General features: G+C 42.9%; 1 protein-coding gene across 1 annotated transcript in view; it reads right to left on the bottom strand.

The window, feature by feature from the left end:
• The window catches only part of LOC145405828 (uncharacterized), a 91939-nt gene that overhangs the window by 6250 nt on the left and 61485 nt on the right, over nucleotides 1-24204 (bottom strand). The window contains exons 2-3 of the mRNA XM_080277064.1: nucleotides 10971-11052; nucleotides 1818-2333 (exon numbers count right to left, since the gene is read on the bottom strand). Coding sequence (XP_080133190.1) covers nucleotides 1818-2333; nucleotides 10971-11052 — 598 coding nt within the window. The remainder of the gene's footprint in view (nucleotides 1-1817; nucleotides 2334-10970; nucleotides 11053-24204) is intronic.

The raw sequence follows: 24204 nt of genomic DNA, 5'->3' as shown, positions 1-24204 counted from the left end.
TTGGACAACATATTCAATCTAATGAATAAACAAAAACACACAGCAATTGCACTGTATGGTGAAGCAATGCATAAATGCTTTTTATACCAGTATGTAGTGTATTTAATGTACCAAGCAATGAAGGCTGTACAATAACTACAATACTTTAGGTAGTGTACTGCTGACAGTTACTGAACCATTATATCCTTATGCAGAACAAAATATAAAGCAGTGCAATACTCTCTACTGCATTACTGTACATTCTTTACTGCCCTAGTACAGAGCAGTATTCAAAGAATTAGCTCCATTATCAGCGTTTGTTCATTTGTTCCTGAAGGCTCCAACATGCTTGCTGCTTCGGCCTTGGTCACCTAAGGGCATCTCTCCAGGCTGCTTGATCTCTGGCAGCCTCCCTGTTCAGTACCTTTACCCTGAGGTCACATTTAATGACCATGTCCCAGGTTTTTTGGTCTACCCCTCGTAACCCCACCCCTAATATTAGTGCCTCTCACTTTCTGCACCCAATTATCATCCCCCATCCTTTCCACATGTCCAAACCACCTCAATCTATCTCTCCTTATCACAACACCAACACACTCTAGTCCCATCCTACCTCCCAACTCTTCCATCGTAAACCTAGCCCCCCAGGCCTTGCACTCAGGGACACACTGCTAATCCACCTTATCAATGTAATTTTTGTATGTTTGAGCCTGTGAATATTCTCTTTCTTTACTGCCCAGGTCTCACTACCATACAGCATTACGCTCCTAACAAATGCTGCATACAAAGATCCCTTAGCATGGAGGGAGAGCCCTCTCAATATCAGGAGAGGCAACAGCTCCCTGAACTTCTTCGAACCAGTCCTCACCCTAACCACAGAGCTAGCTCCAACCCCACCTCCAGCACATAACGTGTCTCCCAAAATAACAAAACTCTTCCACCCACTCAAGAGACTCACTGGCAAGTTCAATCCTTTCATGCCTGACAAAATCCACCTGCTCTCCCTGACACACCATACACATAAAATTGGCATTATCTCACAGTCTACCTCTAGTATCACTACATCTCTTATGCACCCACTTATCACAAACACTGCACAAGATGAAATTACTTCCCATGCCCTTGTGGCAAATTGCACATGACCACTCTCCCTCTTCTTTGCCACCAACCCTTGATATCATCACTTTTGTTTTATCTGCATTTACTCTTAAGCCCTTGTGCCCCATACCATCTCTCCACTCCCTAAATCTTTCCTCCACCTTTCTTTCATTCTCTGCAATCAACACCAAATCATCAGCATACAACATCTCCTATAAGAGTCCATTTATTAAGTCACGTGAGAGGGCTTCAAGTACCAAGATAAATAACAAGGGACTCAAACTGACCCCTGATGCACCTCAACATTCACAGAAAACTCATCACTCAAATCTCCGTTCACCCTTACCTGGGTGCGAGCACCCACATGCATGGCCATAGCCACCTTAACCAGCCACTCCTCGATTCCAAGCTTTCTCACTGCCCACCTCACCACCTCTCTAGGGACTCTGTCAAAGGCCTTCTTCAAATCAACAAAAACAAAGTACAGTTCCCCTTTCTCTCCTACATAGTTTTCCTGAAGCTGTCGAACAATGAATATGGCATCAGTGGTCCCCCCGCCAGGCATAAACCCAAACAGCATCTAATCAATATTCACTCTTTCTCTAATCATACCTTCTAGAACTCTCTCCACTACCTTCATAATCTGATCTAAAAGCTTTATACCTCTATAATTTCCTCTTCCCTGGGCATCACCTGGGAACAATGTTAAATGTTTAAATGTGACTCAATTAGTAGTTTACCTGAGTCTGTGAAGGAGACTCTGTTTTCTATCTGGGACCATTTCCGCTTCTCTGGAGGCCCTGTTTCCCGAGACCAAGGGCCTGTAAGTGAGTCCAGTTCCTCTTCAGACGAGTGGTGCTCCACAGGGTCGCACGGATCACAGTCACTCACAAATGCTGAGTCTGGAAAAGGCTCTATGGGGGACTCTAAGGCAGGGGACTCTCTGGGTGGATCTGGGGTGCGTAGGGAAGGGTGTGGATGGCGAGGGGTCCTGGCTCTCCTGGTGGGGTGTGGATGGTGCAGGTGGTGGTGGTGGTGGTGATGGTGGTGGTGGTGGTGATGGTGGTGGTGTGGGTGTGAGTGTGGATACGAGGGGGGACCGGAGGACTGTGGAGGGATAGTGGAGGGTGGGGGCATGTCAGGGGCGTCACCAGCCATTGGGAGGTCGTCGCAGGTAAGGGTGTCTGTGCTAGTTTGGCTGGTGGGGCGCGACCTCACGCTACACCCACTCGACACCTCGCTGGACATCTCGCTGCCTGTAGGACCAAATCATTAATGAATGTCAGTAAAATGTGATGCTCTCCTGCCTTAAGTGAAAATAACACTAACCAAAGGAAAAAATGTTAAGCTTTTATGACCCAGATTCAATAATTTTGTTGAGTTGTTAATCATCTTCATAAAAATACAAACAAAACAATATACAGTAATCCCTCCAATATCCGACGTAACGGGGCCATAGGCAGGTCTGGATAGTGGTCCTGTCCGGATATGGGGCCCCAGCTTATGGACTTGTACTTATGGACCCTAACTCAGAGAAACACCTATACAACTCCCTCTGGACATGCATAGCACCTATTTAAGACCCAAATCACACCAACAAGGCACATAAATGACTGAAATAAATGCAAAAGAAGCATAAAATGAGGGTTTTTTTAGAGGTAGGTTCATACAATATTAAACATTCTGGTTACTGGCTCCTGGACTGTTACTTATGGACCCTAACCTAGCCTAACTCAGAAAAACACCTTCCTACTGCACATGCATAGCTCCTAACACCCTATTCACACCAACAAAGGACATTAAAGAGTGAAATGAGGTGTTTGAGGTAAGTTTAGTATGGAAAAAAGTACAGTATGAAACATTCTGCCTACTTACAGCAAGTCCATGGCCATCTCGATGAATAACCGCCTCCTCTCGGACTCTGACAGTAAGAAGGATTTCCTGAAGCACTTCCAGTACACTGTTCTCGAAGTCTTGCACTGAACTTAGTCAATCGCACTCAGAAGTCCGTTCTCCTCACAGTGCGCACTCTTGTCTAACTTATGCTCCATTGTAACTTACTAAGTGTTGCACTCTGCACTTTAACTTTTCCCACTCTTCTAACCATTTTCTAAAGCAAAAACAAACAAGTCTATTTACGTTAAATTTTGTTCCAAATTAGTCTTTTCACTCAAAACTGTAAATCCTTAACACAACACACTGTTTTTTTCACTGCACAACACTGTAAATTCCCGTGTGGTCTAGTGGAGAAGTTCTTGCTGTTTAATCACTGTCAAAGTCCGAGAGTATCACTGGCAGGTGACCTAGGGGTGAGTCGCTGGGTCGTGGTGATGGCGTACCCACTGCAGACGACTCTGAAGACAGACGCAAACTCACGTCGTGCGGTGACTCCACCGTGACTGATGTGCTGGGCTGTGGCTCGGAGCATGAGGGCCTGTCTTGGGGAGGCAACGAAGTGGAGCCAGGGCTGGGCACAGCGGGGATCACGGGCCTGAAAAAACTGTCAATCGTTGATTGACGCAAGGACCGACGATTCTGACGATTGATGATGCGCTGCCTGAAAGCACGCACTTCCTCCACAAGTCCCAAGGGCCCCATCTCCCTGTCGCAGACCAGGTGTTCCAGGTAGTCAAGAACGAACTCTAGGTGTTCCCGGAGTGCGCTCAGCTTGGGGATGGCTGGAGTAGTGTCATGCTGAGAGGAGTCCACATCATCGTCGCCGTCCTCGTCGGAATTTTCAAGCTCGGTACTGACACCTGCAACTGAAGACGCGATCTCGATATCAGACAATGTCTGATACCCAGGATCGCCCTTGTCGTCATCCAACCACTCACGCACATCGTCCACATCAACATCGTTGCCATGCGTACGTAGCCGTGCATGGAAGTCATCCACGTCAAACCCTAGAAAATCGTACTCCACATCCGTTCCGAGAAGCAGACGAGACCAACCATTTTCTAGAGTCTTGACAGGGAGTTCCTTCCATGCACTGGCCCAGTTGTAGATTGCAGACTTGATGCTGTAGTGGCGAAGGTTTTCCAACGTCCGCTGGCCTCGCGTGTCACGTCCCTCCCTCCGCTCGCCCTCATCCTCGAGAACAATCATCACCTCGTCCAAGAACTTCCGGCAGTATAGGCGCTTTGTTGCCACGATCACTCCTTGGTCCATTGGTTGGATGAGAGCAGTCATATTAGGTGGCAGAAACATGCACCTAATCCGGCCATTCTCAGCCACCAAGTCCTTGTTGCACGGGTGGGCAGGTGCATTGTCGAGGAGAAGGAGGGCCTTTACCTGATCGCGCGGGATTCCCAGTGTCTTCGTCTGGTAATTGATCACCTCCTTGACGAAGTGGCGGTGGAACCAGTCTTTGAAGATCTGGGCTGTAAACCATGCCTTCAAAGAATGGTACCAGACAACAAGAAGGACATCCATCACCCCACGAAGACACCGAGGCTGCTTTGCACGGCCAACAATAACGGGCTTAAGCTGGTGCATGCCATTAACATTGGCACAACACAAAGCAGATAGCCCTTGCTTGGAGAGCTTGCGGCCAGGTACATGCTTCTCCGTCTCCTCGGCTAGAGTGTTTGTTGGCAAAGAGCGATAGAATAAACCAGTTTCGTCAGCATTGTAGACTTGACCGAGAGTGAGGCCCTCCCTGTCGATCAAGCCCTTCACCTTGTGCCGAAACTCGTCAACTCCATCCTCGTTAGCGTCCAAAGCTTCGCCATGAGCTTTACGGTTGGTAAGGCCATGCTGTAACTTGAACGCGAAGAGCCAACCCTCGGATGCCTTGAAGTCTAGGGCATCGTGAAGCCTGGCGAACTTCTCAGCAGCAGCCTTCAGCTCCGTTTCACGTACCATCACATCAGCAGCACGTTGCTGTCGATACCAAATCAACGTGGAGTGGTCTATTTCAGCAAACTTGGGAGTAAACATCACCTTCCTCCCCACGTTGCGTTTGTTTCTCGATGAGAAGTCAGCCGTGTACTGCATGAGTTTGTCTCGGGATCTCTTGATATCGAACAAAGTAGATCAGGCCAGGTTGAACTCGCGGAGGATGCGGGAAGAAGACCACCCCGCATCTACTTTCTCCAATATCTACCGTTTCTTCTCCATAGTCAACACCACTCTCTTCCTCTTCTCAGGCGGCGGAGCCATCATCACACACACTAATAAGAGGCCCGAGAGCAGCAGGAGTGCCTGCAGCAGGTAAGGAACCACCACAAAAGCGATCACGTGGGCAGCCATGATGACGAGCATGCACTCGAGGAGAGAGACAGGCGGAAAGTGGGGAGGATGCAGCGGCGCTCTATCGGACCTCGGAGGAATGACGTGCCACAACAAAGCTGTCCCGTGCCGTGCGCGGCAAGTTCAAATTACGGGTGGGAAAAATTTGTTATTTTTTTCGAATTTTTTGTGGTTTTCGGACCATTTTGGGAATGTTGGATCCCGGGATGATTATGTCCGGTTAGTGGGGATGTTCGGATATTGGGCGTTCGGATATTAGAGGGATTACTGTACTAGAGTTCATTCTTTATATGTAAACAGGACCAAGCTGCACTGTCCCTAAGCATCACCTGTGAGTTTTAACAGTCCAATAATTTCCCCACATTCAAATTAATGTGAGCATTCATCTCACTAGCCTTAGTAATATTGTATGAAAACATCTGCATTATTAAAACACTGCAACCTCCTGATAAAAGGGTGTAGGCTACACACACACACACACACACACACAAATGCAATGATGCATGGACTCACAAGCTATCCAAAAAAGTGTAAAGCACTGCATTTCAACCACTGGACAGTAACCTATAGTGCCTCTATGGAACTATAAGTGGTGTTATTAATGTAGCAGCCACCTCAAACACCTCATACCAGTATTGTCATTATCATGCTATAATTCACTGTGACATACAGTATGGTACAGAATAAAATCCTACCAGATACAGTAGCTTATTGGCTTATATACTGTACTTGTGCAAAGCTAGGCACATTGTATGCAGCTAATTCTAGTCCACTGACAATGCAGTTATTATATTTCACTCGCTCAGAGGCTGCCGAACTGCTCAATGTCAAAAGGCTAGACATGAGTCATAACTCTGGAACTGGTGGCCTGATTGGACTGGAAATCGTTTTGTTCTTCAAATTAGAACATTTTAATGGTACCTTTCTCTAACAAAAATTGTGCTACAATACTCCATTTCTGCCACATTACAGTCACAAATGGACAAGCTAACACACCAACAAACATACAGAAATTGGATCATTATAATATAGGTTCTCATGTTTTTGATAAGCTGACTATTGTATATGTGATACAGTACATTAAAACAAAAGCATATCACTAAAGACTGTATTTGTTGTATCATTATGAAAACATCAGAGTGACATTAAACCAATACCGAACCACTGGATCAAATGCAGTCTGTCAAGTTACACTGCAGCATACCGGTAAATCAAGGTTAAATGCAAGATGTCTATACAAGCAAAATATCACAGATTAGCTTTAGTTCATTCATCTTAAGTTAAAGATGATTTCTGCCATCTTGTAGTTTATCTGCCACAGATCAATGATAGAATTAGACAATACCATGGCTCTATATCCTTTCCACAGCACTTCTTTGTGAACAGTGCTTGGTTCTAGTGTTAATTTCTTATTGTAGCTCAACATTCAAGATGAAAAGATGCTAGTCTTAGGTCTAATTAAAGTGGGAAAAGTATAGCAGGTGTTGCAGATGTCAGTCTAGTGATATCTCTGGTTGGAATGGGATGTGGCTTTGTGCTACAGTTTGAGTCCTAAAGGCAGCCTAAGGTTTTTCCATCATGCCACCTGAAATTGTGTATCTAAATGCTTTTTTACTTGCAATGATTCATTTTGCTGACAGAATGCTGAAATGGTGATGAGTTTCCTCCCTAAGCACTGTCCTGGCAAAATCTATCTTTAAAGCATCTGGTAATTAATGGTTTAGGAGGACTACCAAAAGAAGTAGTCTGGTTAACATACCGTATATACATGACATTTTAATGACAGATCCTTGCAGGTTATACTTCACAGATCTCTTAAACAGGTTATACTTCACTGATATATTAGATTGGTGAAACAGAGTAGAGGATAGTACAACAGACCCTCTCTAAAATGGACTAAGCAGAGGGAAGCCTAGTCTGATAAAGCCAATAGTCCGTTATATTGTATGGTCCTCTCCATGAGGTGAGAGTTCAAGCACTGGTTTGAAAATTAATGAGTATAACAGCATATTCTAGTAGCTATTAAAAATGAAAGCTAAATCCACTTTACACTAACTCAGCCCATAATTTCGTGCTCTTGCAGCTTATTTTACATCCTTGTCATTGGAATTCTTCAAAACTAGTACACTGTTATAATACTGTAGTCTCTTATTACAACTCAGTAATCATGATGGAAAGAGAGCAATTTCAGGCCAGGATAAAGTATGAAGGGTAAGTAACACATGTATTGTGACCCACTATGCCCCATTTGACAGACACTGTTCGTTGTAGTTGATGGAAGCTTGGTGGCCTTCATTATGTCCATTAAATGTGATATCCCGTCTATCAAGGTCCGTTAAAGCAAAGGTCTACCACATACATTCAGTTCATTGCAGAGTCTAAGTCAGATGAAAGATTGTCCGATCTTAATGTAGTATTAATTAAGGTAAGAAATGAACAAGTTTAAAGCTTTTAGAAAACTGACTAAAAAAAATTGACTGCATTTTACTTAGCTAAAAAAAAAAAAAAAAAAAAAAAAAAAAAAAAAAAAAACGTTCTAATACATTTTACCTTTGGGCTCTGAGGATTTGTTCAGAGGGGTTCTAGCACAATGAATATGACTAAATCTACAAATCTTTCACTGACCTGAGATACCCTCCTTACTTTATCCTCAAAGCCAAGAAGAAAGCTCTGTGAATTCACCAAACACAGATGGGAAAATAGCACAGATGGGAAAATAATGTTAATTGAGAGAACTGTTTTACCTAATACAGTAAAGCACTTATTGACAATATTTGCCAGCATATGCACACAACTAGAACTGAAGATGTAAAAACAGGGACAGTCACTACTGGAGGTTTGGTTTTCTTGTGAACAGCAAGATAATTGGAATGCAGTGTGCAGTGTTCCTTGTGTGGACTGTAAAACTGTATATACAGGTGAGTCATTCTGAGGTATAAACAAAAAGTTCATTCAACATACATATGATATGAAAATAGTCAACCTAAACAATGCTACTGTAAAATGCAGATGGGGAAACTAATAACTGACTTAGTTGGAAGGAGTCTAAGTTTGTCTATCTATCTATCTACTGCATTACCAGACACCATAATCCCATATGGGGTGGCCGTTTGTCTTTGAGTTGGTTATTTTAGGGGAAGGGGCACTAACCCTCCGCTAACCCACTTGTTGATGTGAAGGGAAAACGTATGGTTTGTAAGATGTGAAAACAATGTCAGTAGGCAGTGACTAGGCACAGGTGTTTAGAGGTTGCTTTTATTGTATCCTGTGATAATTTTAACCAAGACAATGACTTTTTAATATTAGTCAAACCAATGGCACATCGAACTAGCAGAGCACCCATTTAACTCACTGTCAGATGTAAATGATGTCATACTTCAGGCCTGGTCTATTTAAACCTGTCATTGTACTGTATTCACTGTTTGCTATTCCTGAGGAAGCTGTCACATGTGAAACACAGAATATATCCTGGGTCTTGTTTCTGCCTATGGTGCTTCTCCTTCAAACTGTTACAGCCAAAGCTGTTTCTTTTACAATGGCCAAGGAATATGACAGGTAGACAGGGAACATGACAGGTGGACAGGGAACATGACATGTAACAGGGGAACATGACAAGTGGATGGGGAATATGACAAGTGGACAGGGGAACATGACAAGTTGAGAGAACATGACAAGGGGGCTGGGAATATGACAAGTGGACAGGACACAACAAGGTATGACGGGGGGACGGAGAGCATGACAAGGTATGACAGGTGGACAGGGAAATTGACAGGGACAATGGCAGGTGGACAAGAATACAATAGGTGTAAAGGAAGCATGATAGTACAGCAGGTTGGCAGGGAGTATAACAACAAGTGGACAGAGACTGTGACAACAGATGGACAGGGAGCATGAGAATACAACAGGTGAACAGGAACAATGACAAGTAGACAGGGAGCACAGCCATAACTTGGGTGGACAGGAATCATAGATGTATGACAAGTGGACAGGAAGTATGACAAATTATGACAAGTGGACTGAGAATATGAAAGATAATGACAACTGGACAGGGAATATGACAGATTATGAAAGGAGGACAGGAAGCATGACATAACATGACAAGTGGAGAGAGCGTACAGTACAACATAATGCAGCAGATGGAGGGGGAATGGATGGGTATGACTGGGTGACATGGAGCATGAAAGAGGATGACAAAGCTTGACAGTGTATCAAAAAAAGATGGGAAGTGAAACAGATGAACACAAAGTTTAACACCAACCTATGACAAGTGGATGTGGAACATAATGACAGACAGGAAGTATATACGATGGTATAATCTCTACACTCTACCTTCGTATAGAGAGAGAGAGAGAGAGAGAGAGAGAGAGAGAGAGAGAGTGTGTGTGTGTGTGTGTGTGTGTGTGTGTGTGTGTGTGTGTGTGTGACTGCGGGGCAGCATGACGGGATGACAATACATACAGTAGTATGACATTTTGACTTAATGTGACAGCATGATTTATTGCAGCGGGACTTTGTTGTAACAAGATGTGACAGCATGACAAGGGTATAACCATAGAGGTGTAATCCTACCTCTATGGGTATAACAGTATGATTCATAAGGTGTGACAGCATGACTGAGGTATAACATGATTTTCAAAACATGATAGTATGGGAGGGGCATTCCAGTAACCGTCTGACATCATGAAATTACGGTGTGATGCATGGCAAAGGTATTACAGCATGACATATGGATTTGTATGCTCAATGTCACAGATTTCGTTGCATCACTTTCTTAGTGAATTATTTAGCATATTGCATAATACATCTTTTTGTTCTCATATGTTACAGTTTTTTACTAAAGACAGCATCTCTTACATTCAAAAGGTTAAAAAGTGTCATATGGAAAATAAATCGCCATGCCAGAGGTGTTACAAAATCTCTTCAGTGAATAAGAATACGCCCATGACATGACAACTTAAGTGACGTAGTATGTTAGCATGACGGGTGTGACAACTTATCTCTACCATGATGACGTCTACCTTATTCCGGCTGTCACTAGAATATTTTAAGAGGTGGGGATTTTTAGACTGGAGGGGTTAGACTATGCCCTCACTAACCCCCTTACTACAGTCTAGTGGATGCCTGACTAAAATGCGAAGGATGTCATTCCAGTGAAAAGATTGAAATTAAATTTCAAAACATCACCGTAGAATGGGTTAATGCTAAGAAAGTGTGATGCAGCATGACAAGATACGGCAGTATGACTAGGATTGACATGAGAGTATGACAGCATAAATCCATTAATTGGTGTGGCAGAGAATGAGAGTGTGGCATGGAGACAACAGTGACATCGGGTGGCAGGATATGACAGTACCGGTATGACAGGATATGAATGTGAGGAGCGGCAGGGTATGACAGAACAGAAAATGACAGTATGACAAGGACTGACGGAATGTACAGTATGCATGACAAGGAGTGATAATATTGCAATATGAGGTGTGAAAGGATGACAGTATGACAGGATATGGCAGTGACAAGGAGTGACAATGACAGCATGACATGATATGGCAGTGACATGGAGTGACAATGACAGCATGACAGGATATGGTAGTGTGATAGGATGACAGGATGACAAGGAGCGACAGTATGACAGTGTGACCTACCAGGCTCGGGCTCAGGGTCAGGGTCGTCGTACGGCTGTTCGTCATCAGACTCGGTTCCTGAGTCACGGTCCTCACTGCCAACCTGCCAACACAATGACAACATCAGTGTATAATCCACATGATCCTTACTGCCAACACAACATTAGTTTATGATCCTCACTGCCAACACTAATATTATAAATATGATCCTTACAGAAACCACATTAGTACCCTATAAATTACTAACTGCTAACACATCAACACAACACACTACTAACACTACCTTATCTTCCTCACTAACAATATACGGTATCATCATATTCCTCACTGCCAACACCAGGATTATTATACGATCTTCACTGCCTTAACTACATTATTATAGTTCTCACTGTCATCACTCAAAACACGATCATACTCTGCAAACTGGCAATATTGTAGTATCATACAGTTCTCACTTCCAGAGTGCCAACATTGTTGCCCGCATACGTATATCGTCCTCACTCCCAACCTGTTATACAACAGCAATTACTTTCATTTGCACTCTACCTGTCACAAGGAATAAATTACATGTACTGTACAATATATATATATATAACCCTATTACGTTAGTCCTCCAAAATACCCTTTGCTTACTGTACTGGTATAGCAAGCAAACTGAACCTACCACTGAAAAGTTCACTTAATGGCTGATCTTGCACATAACGATAAGTGTTTCGATTAATACCACTGAATATAACCCAAAACGATAATACGGCATACAGATATAAATGCAACGATAACACACACTGAATGGACCAATGCGTAAAATTAGGAATTACGAGTCAAGGAAAAACATTAGTACTGGCCAATGAAGCAGAAAACCCAGTCAATTTATTAGAACGTTGAGCAAGCAATGGAGTAATACGAAGAGGGTGAGTCCCCCGACAACAGCAGACTCCCAGTCGCCACCTGGCACAAGCGTGCTCACAGTGCACCCACACCACACACTCAACATCCCACTCCCCCAACCCCCGCCCCACCCCAACCACAAACACTACACTCAAGGCCACGCACACCACATACTACACAGCTTACTTCAAAATAGAATCTTTGATAAAAAGGAGCAAATTAAATGTCTTACTGGGAACTATACTGATGTTGCTAATATTACTTCTGTTCTGACAGACTGCAATCTTGGCACTACTAACTCTACAGGCCACGAGTTAAATCAACACATTTGGTCAGATTTACTTTAACGAAGTCTTGTGTGGATTATCCAGGACTGCCAACTGGTCACAGCATTTATAGATCTCTATAAGCAAACTGTATGTATGGTGAACAATAGAATAAACAGTTTTACCATAACTTACCGCCTTTAAATTAAGTGCCCGCAAACCTGCGAGACTAGTGCTGGCTTGTGTACTCACTCGGCCCTGTTGCCACATCCCTACATTCGCAAGCTATTGCCAGATTTTATTTCTCGCTGCATTGCTGATACCTACAAGTTCAACGAGTTCTACTATGTGTACTAAATAAAGCCTTTCCTCCCCGTCACAAAAGGTGAAACACACATGAAAACTAAACCCTGGTGAGAGTTGTCATCATTCCAGGCACGAGGTGGTAAGAGATCGGCTCAGAATTTCAATATGTTGCACCTACTCTGCGGCACCACGGCTGGATACATAATGAACAAGTAACCTTTGAGCTGATGCTGACATTCACGGAACCTGAGTAAAATAGCTAACATTTCTACCCGCTTTTATGATGTTATAAAAGCATCGATTTCAACGAGGTGAGTTAACACAAGAGACACCGGCGATTAAGTTGCAGGCCGTACACGTCCAATAAACAGTAATTGAAAAACATGCACTAGGACATTTTACCACAATACAATTTCTCAAAACCTAAGTTGTTTTTGCAGAGGTAACTGACTCAAAATTACTGTTCATGTTATTTACCGTAGTTCAACAAAATGAACCGTTACCTAACAACACAATGAAGTAAAAATACTACAGGAGCATTGGAATCAACAACAGCAGTAAACTACATTAATACAGTATTAACCAGACGATTTTATTCTGCTTAGGGGTCCTCAAACTACAACAGTTATTTTGCCTACGTCCAACATTAAACCCATTCCATACGAAAGGCCATTCCTAAGATGAGTAAAATCATCTGGAAGTAGCAAAGAAAAAAAATGGCATAGGACTGAATGGGGTAAATGGGGAATAGTACACGTGCAAGTGGGTTAAGATAAAAACGTAATAGTACTCTCTAAATATGAAGTCTGTGCTTCAAAGCCAAATATGCAACAGGAGTACTATACTCTGTTCACTTTGGCTTGGCTTAAAACTGCTATCCCTCCGTCTTGAATGCTAAACTGTAACAAGAGAAGCAACAGAATATGAAGAACTTCCATGGAAAGGGTGTTAAGCCGTGGCAGTGACTTTCTCTGCCACTCAGCTACGTGAAATAAATAGCAAAAGGAGTAGGTGGTGGCGACCATCATCCACACACTTGATGTAGTGCTGCCTACTTCTTTCTTAGCCTTTATCATTCTTTTTCTGGGCCAGCCCTCCTCTCTTCCCATTTCTCCCATCTTTCCTGTCACTTCTTACTGTTTTTCTTTCCTTTACAGGTGGCTTTACACTGAGTAACAAGCCAAATGGTTTCCTGTAAGCCAAGAAACCATTTACACCGCTGGGTGGTAACCATATAACCAAACCATAAGTGCTCCCTACGTGTCAGCAAGTGGGTTGGTGGAGGGTTAGTGCCCCTCCCCGTAAAACAAATAACTCAAAGTCAAATGGCCACCCCTTACGGGATTATGGCGTCTGGCAATAGATAGACAGACAGAGAGACAAAATCGAGGCCAAGTTAAAGCGAAAGAACCATGGCAAGTACATCACATAATTACAATAGTACCCCTAGTAGGAATATCAAATAATTACAACAGTAGTACTAGCAGGAACATCAAATGAGTACAGCAGTTGTACTAGTAAGAGCATCAAATAATTACAAAGGAGTACTCGTAAAAACATCAAATATGTACAGCAGTAGTACTAGTATGAACATTATATTACAGCAATAGTACTGGTAGGAACAAAAATTACAGTAGTACGAGTAGGAACATCAAAATTACAACAGTAAAACTAATAAGAGCATCAAATAATTTCAACAGTAATATTAATAAGAACATCAAATAATTTCAAACGTTGAAATTCAACAGCAGTACTACAGCGCGTGATCCCTGATTCCTTTTGGCTCGGTTGATGGCCAAGACTAGAGGTTCAATTTGCCAGTTATCAAGGATAATCCCTAGTTACTTTATAGCTAATAATTTTTTTTGCAATCACGGGGCGGTATTCAAATTGTGCGAGCAGCCCGGTTCCGTCAGGTGAAAAAAGCCGACTACATTCAGCATATCAAATAAACTTCAAGTACTTTACGTTACTAAGCTACCAAACCACTTCCGGCCGGTGGAGTGGCCGTCACCTGGGGCTGTCACCCCGTCTCTAATGGCAAAATGATCCCCATCCTCCGCCCCCCCCCATCTCTCTCTCTCTCTCTCTCTCTCTCTCTCGACCATATTACGGGCAGGAACCTCACGCTAACCTCAGGCATCTCCGTTCATTCACCACTCACAAACCTACGTACAGGCATATGAGAGAAAGAGAGAGAGAGAGAGAGAGAGTTTCGAGTCAGTGTCAGATATGCTGTTCTCTTGTCAATGACTTTTCAAGGTCACAGCACTTTTATAATTATTACATATTCCTTGAATGTCGTGCAACATTCAATTTAGCATCAGTCTCCCATCACGCCACTATGTAAAGTTCTACACAGGGTCACACACAAGCAAAAAGACCTGAATCCAGCTACTGAATAACTAGATGATCGTATGTAATATACTTGTATATTTCACCGTAGGTACCCTTGAAACACGACTGTCTAGTGCTTAAAAAAAAAAAAAAAGTGCAGTATTTAAATACCAAAGGCGTTGTAAATAGGCAAAACACTCAAGTTTAGTGTATAAAACAAAAAGAATATCAAGTACTTAGCAAATGAGAGCAAGAAAAGGTGCAAATGTCACGGTGGTGGAGGCTCCTTACAGACGGATGATGAGGATATTAGTATCACCTGCACCACCGGCACCACAATGACCTCAACAATGGCAGCAACTGGCAGCCCCGGGCGACCATCTGTGACTGACACTACACACCACTATAAACCACTTAAGAGATACGATCACAATATACTCTCGCGCGCTGGCGGCACCTGGCAACGATCTTATGCGGGTGACCAGTTCTCCACAATGATGGGAGCTGCTTAACCAGTTCTAAGTGAAGATATTGCAGCTCTCGAGTTATGTCCACTCTTGTTCCCCTATGTGGACGAGGAGCTATTTAAGGCGATATCTTACGTATATCAGAATTATGATACTGCCAGTCAAAATTACGCAAACTCTTAGTGCATGTGAACGTGGAGCTATTTTCCTTGGCATCAATCCGGACACATCAAATATTAAGGGAAAATACTGAAACTCGAAATTTATACTATACACCGTTGCGGTATGTGTACCTGGAACTATTTTTGGCAAATGTTCAATACATATTCAAATCCAGTGGATACAAAACTCAAGTACGTCAAGTTTCCTTACTCCATGAGGACGAGGCACTATTTTTGGCACTAACCTACATGACATGCATTAACACTAGTAGTAAAGGGCAATCCTCGAGGGCTGGTAAGACGAATGGTTAATTAATGCCTCTCGTCCTCTGTCATGTTGGCTTACCTGGGTTGTAAATGACTATGCTGACATTCTGGTGCCAGAAAATCCCTATAAAAAGTTCACCAAGCACAAGAGGCATAACAATAAGACCTCATTAGCAGAGCCATATTGAACACATCACCAACAGTAACACTACTACTGCTACTACTACTAGTACTACTACCACCGATACTACTACAACTATTACTACTACCACCACCACCATCACTACTACTATTACTACCACTACTACTGCTACTAATACTACTATTCAACAACGGTACCTTGCATCACAAACTGGATATAGACAACGACCTTGGCCTATGAACCACACTGATGACGTAATCCCGCACTCTATTTCTCTCACGTAACACCTTTTCCCTAATTACGGTAAACACAGGCATTAATTGCGCTAAACAGCCACCCTGCCACATACTGTACACTCTGAGGGGGAGTGGGGGTGGGGGAGGCAAGAATACGGGGGAAAGGGGGAACGAGGCAAGGGAGAGGGGGAAAAGGGACGAGAGGGTGAAGGAAGGGTGAAGAGAGGGAGGGTGAACGGGGAAGTTTTGTTATCTGTGCACGTACTTTGCTTATTTCTCTTACGTGGAACAATAGCACATAAATTTGTGGACATAATGAGTGGTGCTTGTAAGTGAGGGTGTTGTGGGGTGTTGTGTCTGGAGTGTGGCCTACTATGAGGTGCTGTAGTAGTGTTGCCGTACGTATTGTGTTGTAGTTGTGGGGATACAACTGATGCAGGGGTGTTGTGGATGTGTTATGGGAATGCTTTGAAGGTAGAAGTATTTCGACAGTGTGAGTGTTGTGGTGGTGAATGTGCTGGTGGGTACTGGGGTGTGTTGTGCGGAGTTGTTGGATTTGTAAGGGTGATGTAGGTTGCTGTGACTTGTGTATGTTGAAGGACGAGCTACTGTAGATACTGTGAGTGTTGTAGGGGTGGCTAATGTAGGTGTTGTGTGCATGTTGCTGTTACAGAGACGACGTCGCTACTGTAGGCGAGTTAATGTGAATCGTATGTGTTGTAGGTACTGTGAGCGTTGTTGATAATGGTTTAGGGTAAGGTGTGTGTGTGTGAAGTAAAAATCATTAATTTCACTACTCATCAACAAACTCTGCTGTAAAGGATATATCGGTAGGAGTGTTGTGAGTGTTGCAGATACGTTGTAAGCGTTGCGGATGTGCTGTACAGTAGAATGGTGTGTGGATATGTCTAGTAAAAACATTCGTTCCACTACAGCTATGAGTGTTGCATGTGTGTTGTAGAATGAGGTGTGAATGTATGTCGTAAACACATTAACTCTGCTACTCCTCGCTCTACTATATTAAACAAGATATATCTGTAAGTGTGCTGTAGACGTACTGTTAGTGTTGCCGTTGTATGGCGAGTGTACTGTGATGTGCTGTAACAACATTAATTCATAGCACGCCTACTCTTTGTACAAGATATTATATCAGTGCCAATGATGTGGGTGTGTTTTCCTTGTGGCTGTGCAGTAATAATGTTAACCAACAAACACATCTACTGTACTACCTCAACAGGTTACACATTTACACATACACAGTGAGGAGGTTGTGGGCTCAGTCCCATTCTTGGTTGAAACGTCACATAGTACCAACTCATTTGTCACTACCACCACCACTACCATTACTACCACTATCATCACCACCAATACCTCCAACGTAACAGCCACCACCTATACTACTGTCGCAGATATGACCACAACTACAACCACCAATACTATCACTATCACAGTCACTCCCAACTACCATCACTATCTCCACCACACTTATTCCCATTACTACAACTATACTAGCCACCACCACCACAACCAGCACCACCACCACGCCACAAAAACCTGCTTGACTGTGGCAGGACAGGCAAGCTCTGAGCGGCATGTAAACTGAAGCGTCCTGTACACACACACACACACACACACACACACACACACACACACACACACACACACACACACGACGGGCGAGGACTGTGCAGCCATTCAGGTGTGTGTGTGTGTGTGTGTGTGTGTGTGTGTGTGTGTGTGTGTGTGTGTGTGTGTGTGTGTGTGTGTGTGTGTGTGTGTGTGTGTGTGTGTGTGTGTGTGTGTGTGTGTGTGTGTGTGTGTGTGTGTGTGTGTGTGTGTGTGTGAGCGCGCGCGCGCGCTTCTTGAGGGTGTGCACGTGTGAGGGAGGATGTGCACATGTGGGGAGGATATGGACGTGTGGGGAGGGTGTGCGCTTGCGGAAGGGCACGCACGTGTGTGTGGGGGGCTTGCACGTGTTTACAGGAAAGTGTGTGCACGTGTGTGTAGAGATGGGTATACAAGGTGTATGTGCGTGTGTAGGGACGTGTGTGGGGGAGAAGTGTGCATGTACCAGTATAGGGAGGGTGTGCAGGTGCGAAGAAGTTAGCGCCTTGAATCCTACGACGTACTTTTTCACTGCATTCTTGGCGTCTCTTCCTACAATATGGAGAGGCATTTCAACCACGAGATGTCAGATGTAACCTTCACTTAACCCTTCAATTTGTAAGGTCTCTCCAGAACTGAATACAATCGTCTGAAAGTAGCAAGAATAAAATAAAATAAAATACACTTATCTTCCTCAATTCGATGACGTATTTTTCAATTTCTTCTTGCTAACTCCAGACATTTTACTCTGCTCATTAGAGATCTGTCAAAGATATGGAGTTACCAATAACCCCTCATCAACTCATTGACTACCAGAAATCTGTCCTACACTGAATAAAATCGCTTAGTGGTAGCAAGAATGAAAAGAACGTCGTTGTAGTGAAGAGGTACAAAAATACTCGTCTACCATCCTAATAAGGCAGGTTAAGTAAAATATTTGCTTTGGGTACCACTGTTTAAAAGGAAAACTCAAGTAATGCAGTTAAAATCGCCAACAGTAAGCAGCAGCAAAATGCAAAACACGTCATTCCCGCGTCTACCCTCGCCCGCCCCACTGATGAAGCGGGCTGAGTGCATATCGGGTGGGAATATTGGCGATGAGAGGGGTAACTCGAGTGAATGATAGAGTGCAGTTGGAGAGTGGGAGAGTACATTTGGTGTGGGGTGGCAGGGTAGGACTGAGATCCCTTGCACACGCCCTTACAAAGACCCCTTCATTGCTCTCTCTCTCTCTCTCTCTCTCTCTCTCATATGGTGCGAATCCTAGTTTTTTTTTTTTTTTTTTAATACCATGGTCGCGCCTGGGTTGCTTTCAATAATCTGGTGGTCAGGTAAGGAAGTAAGGCAACAGTGTGTAGGGAAGGCACTTGGCACTGTGTGTGTGTGTGTGTGTGTGTGTGTGTGTGTGTGTGTGTGTGTGTGTGTGTGTGTGTGTGTGTGTGTACTATGTAAGGAAGGTATTTGGCACTGTGCGATATGTATAAACTGCGTCCGGGTATACACTGTTGCCGGGCATCCCTGCATATTTCGTTCATCTTTTTCCGTCTACTCGTGGTGGGATAGGTAAACTGTCTGTCAGTTTGTTAATATATGCATTTATTAACCCTTCGGCAGGCGGACAGACAGGTATGTGGATGGACTGATTAATACAGACAGACAGACAGGCAGAGAGACAAGCAGGTAGACTGACGGGTAAATAAACAGACACCAGACCCAACGACAGACAGACAAATAGATGGAGAGATAGAAACAGACATATTAATCAATCCATCCACATACCTGTGTCTATTTATCTATCTACCTATATCTATCTATCTACACTACTGTCAGGCATCCACATTTTTACCCTCTACGCATTTATGTTAAGGTTGAAAATGTCTCTATCTCTCTTGGCTATTTATAAACAAGGTAAACACTGCAGCCACACTATTGTCAGGCGCTAATACTGCTTAAATTCTGTCTATTTATCTGTCTATCTACTGTATCTATCTATGTATTCATCCATCTGCTCGTTTATCAATATCCACCAATGTATCAATCATTCTATCTACCTCCTTGTTTATCTATCTATTTATCTATGAGTGTGTGTGTGGGGGGGGGGGAAGGTTCTTCCTGGATGAACTAAGAGATTGGTCGCCTGACGATAAAAGAGGGACTAATTCTCCACGCAGCCCACATGACCCAACCACCCTCGGATAGGAGGCTTCGTAACATCCTTTCCTTGGCGATTTATTTTTTCATATTATCTTTCGACGTTCTCTTGTACGCTATTTACATCATTTTATTATCGTCATGGTTTGCATTCAGTGACATACATGAGGATTCTCTGGTGTAATGGGCAGAATAAATCGCTTAGAAGTAGGTGTTATCGAAATTACCAAAAGCACTCAGAATACCGGTACGACCAAATTGTGTTCCTCTCAGTACCACAAGTCACCTTTGTTTAGTCTTTTTATCACCAGACGATTTTATTCATCTTCAGGGAGACCGTAGATTGTCGGACTGAACTGGGAAAAAAAAAAATCGTCAGGGGGCAGCAAGGACAAGGCCAAACAAACCTTCCACTGACTGAAAAGATGATCAATTTTATAAGCACATTACAACTTCATATTCGTCTCTAAACACCAGCATGGTTTGTACATAATAGCCAATATTGACGTACTACATGCAGGATTTTTTTTTTTTAGATATCCGAGCCTGTGCACAGACTAAATGGCCAATTCCCTGAGGCCACACAGTCCTAATCGCAACAGACGGCAGCACATACCTTCCAATGCTGCCAAATGAGTGATACTACCCACCGTCTGAACTAATACGAGTCTCCGGCTGTATTACCCAGGTGCTTTTACAGTGTGTCAATAGATTTTGTGGAATAGCTGCTAGAACTGCTTTAACAAAATCCCCTGGCCTAACCGGGGATAGAGCTCGCGACCTTGCAATCATCAGTCCACTCCCCTACCACTTCAAGAGGTGTGGGGGAAGATTCCGATTATGACGAGAATAAGAACCTGATTATTAACTCCTTAGACCCAATGACTTACTTTCATACATTATTTTTTGCTTTATTTTTGCGCTCTATGGACTTTTATTCAGTGCTGGGAGGATGTTTTTATATCAAGGAGTTATATGCAGCCTTTATTAACCCCTTTACTAGTACAGATCCTTGCTAACGTGAATAAAATCGTCGTGTGGTAGCTAAAATATAGAGCAAATACGTCAGAGGTGAAAAGACTAACCCATTCTCTAACAAGGCGCATTTTGCTATTTATTATTGTTATTTCTAGGTGATTCTATTCAGCTCTAGAGAACGACATAGTAATAGAGAGAGAGAGAGAGAGAGAGAGAACCACAACACAGGACTCAGAGGGGTAATAGGTATCAGTTTGCACTTAATACCCCTATGATTACCAACCCGGAGTTAAGAGGAGTGGGAGTGGCCTTAACCGTGCACTGGGGTCTCTTGTCTCACATGATGGAGCATATTGATGGAGGAGGGGTGAAGGGAGGAAAAAGAGACGAGTGAGAGAGGAGACGAGTGGAGGGAAAATAGAGGAGAGGCGTGGACGGGAAAGGATGGACGAGGTGAGAAGGGGAGAGAAGGAGAGGGGCGATGAGGAGTAAAGAAAGGAAGAAAAAAGATGCAATGTGAGGGCAAGTGTGGAGGGGAAAGAAGGGAGGAAAGGTTAGAAGGAATGATAATGAGAGAAAAAAGAAATGGGATGTGAGGAGAGAGAGAGAGAGAGAGAGAGAGAGAGAGAGAGAGAGAGAGAGAGAGAGAGAGAGAGAGAGAGAGAGAGAGAGAGGACATAACCATATAGAAAAAAAAAAACACACCACCCCCCACAATGAACAACAATAAGACTAAACGCAAAAACAAAAAACAAACACACTATACATACTTGCCAACACACGCCAACACACTGTCAACACAAGCACGTGGCCTAATGCTATAAAATACTCAAGGCAAATCACTATAGCCTTAATTTAGCCACAGATTATAAAACCAGGCAGGGGGAGGGGGAGATAAAAACTGGCTTGGCTACGGGGACCTTCACTACCACACTGAGATGGGGGAGGGGACGGGGAGAGGGAAGGACGATGTGGAGGTTGAAGGGGGAGGAGAGGAATGAAACGGAGTAAAGAGAAAGACAGCGCGGAGGAGAGAGAGAGAGAGAGAGAGAGAGAGAGAGAGAGAGAGAGAGAGAGAGAACCCGTAATGTAAGAACAGGTGCCGCTTACAATTACTGAGGAGGAGGAAGCACAAAGAAGAGAACTAAATGGCAGACGAAGTTCACAAAACAATATTACAACACGAGAACAAACAAAAGCCAACAGAGCAATAATAATGCAACAGGAGCGCAAGATTAGAACAACAGAAAAACAACAGAAAAAAAACAACATAACAGGAGTAGAGCAAGTAAACAGAGGAAGATTTTAACCCAAGACCCTGTTAGAAGAGCAAGATTAAACGAGAAAGCAAGTTAACAGAGAAAGGGGAATGAACAAGTAAGACAAAAAAGTCAACAGAGTAAGTCAACAGTCAGGTAGAGCGAGGGCAGAGCAAGACAAGAGGGCGAGATTAGAGCAAGAGCGAGGGTTGGCGCAGGAGGAGAGATAAGGAGAGGCCGGAGGAGTTAAGAACATCCTGTAAGCCCTTATCACAAGTCCCCTCCTCGCTCCTGCATCGCCATCTGCTTACAACACCCTCAGGGCCGTAATTCTAGGTGAGATTTCGTGGCACCTCTTCCTTAGCTACTTATTTTGCTTATTACACCTAAGCATTCTCGTGTATGTTATCTATATCTCCTTAATACTAACAGAGTTTGAGTTAGTAGCACACATAGGGATACTGAGGTGCAATGTGCAGAATTAATCGCTAAAGAGGAGGTGTTACGAGTTCTAACAAGCCACTGACTAAATATATTTTGACTACTTATATTGATGCAGCTATTACAGTTATTATTATTATTATTATTATTATTATTATTATTATTACTGCTGTTATTATTTTTTATCATTATTACCTATGACATTATAATAATTATATTACTGAGTCTTTTTTTTCTCCTTCTGCCTGTTGTGATTAGCTTCTCATACTGGTACAGATTTGTCATTCCTCTGTTTTTCTTATTAGTTCTCTGTTTCGACATCCTACCTACCGCTCTGAAACAGTGGAAATTAAATTATGTGATTAAGGCAATGATGCTGACTTACTGATTATATTCTGCTCACATGTAAATAATACTGAAGAGAATATTCTTTTCTGTCTTGATATTATCTTCCTCTATCTATCTACCTGTCTATATACCTATTTGTCTATCTATCTATCTATCTTCTCCAGCGACAAAACGGTGTTCAGTATATTGCCTGACACTGAGAGAAATGACTTCCACTAAGACATCCATTCTCTTCCTAATCGGTAAAGATTTCTCCTCCCAAGACACACTACCAACACCACCAAACACCACCACACTGCCATTACACCACACCACCACCACCACATCATCATCACCACCACCACCACACTACCATTACACCACACCACCACCACCACATCACATTCCCTCTTAAACCCCAGCACCTCGCTCTCCTCACAGCTGGGGGTTACTATCAACGTCAAGGCTTGGTTATAAACTGACATCTAAACATTCTGAATTATCTTATTACATTTATCGTCTTTCTATTTTATCTCATCTGTAATGGGTCTATTCAATATTAAACTAAAAAAAAGTGAAAAATTAATATATACTTCGGTAAATGAAAACATGACATGATGATGTTGATGATGATGATGATGATGATAATGATAAAAATAACAAATCGAAATATTACTGTAATAATAATAATAATAATAATAATAATAATAATAATAATAATAATAATAATAATCACTAATAATAACAACAGTGATAATACTTCATGTGCACCTTACTGAAACTGCCACAATCAGTGAGACGGATGACCTCGACAAAAAGACCTCCAGACATTTGTCTCAACAAGACAGCAGTAACAAAAATAAATAAATTAATTAAATAAATAAATAATAATAACAACAACAACAACAATCACAGTACAGTAATATCGACAACTACTGATTTATGTGTCGAACTCTGGGCATAGACATGATAACTCACTCTCTAAGGGCCAGCAGTTCTCCTACGTGCCATATTCCTCCCCAGGTCACTACTTCGGGGCTAATACCTACCGTCCATACTGAATACATGCTTAGGACTGCCTCGTTCAGGGTTGGTGTAATGATATCAGCGTGGGTGTTTTTATGACATGTTTGTGGGTCTTGTGGACGATTAGTGAAGTTTGCTTTAACGACATTCAATAAACTGTTCTGGGATCGAACTTGCTTCCTTCCTGACCGCAGTAACTTCTCTAACCACTTGGCCTCCAGGACTACAACTACTACTGCTGTTCTTACTGTTGCTACTACTATACTACTACTACTACCACCCCATTACTATTACTACTACTACTACTACTACTACCATCACCCATCACCATATTTCACTAGCTACATCAACACCACCACCATCACCATCATATGCATGCGAGTCTGTGTACTGTATCC

This window comes from Coenobita brevimanus, chromosome 68, assembly GCF_032717465.1.
Source record: "Coenobita brevimanus isolate Jiangsu-jjx chromosome 68, ASM3271746v2, whole genome shotgun sequence".
NCBI lineage: Eukaryota > Metazoa > Arthropoda > Malacostraca > Decapoda > Coenobitidae > Coenobita > Coenobita brevimanus.
Note: the sequence above shows the minus strand (reverse complement) of the source record. Positions and strands in the feature narration are given on the sequence as shown.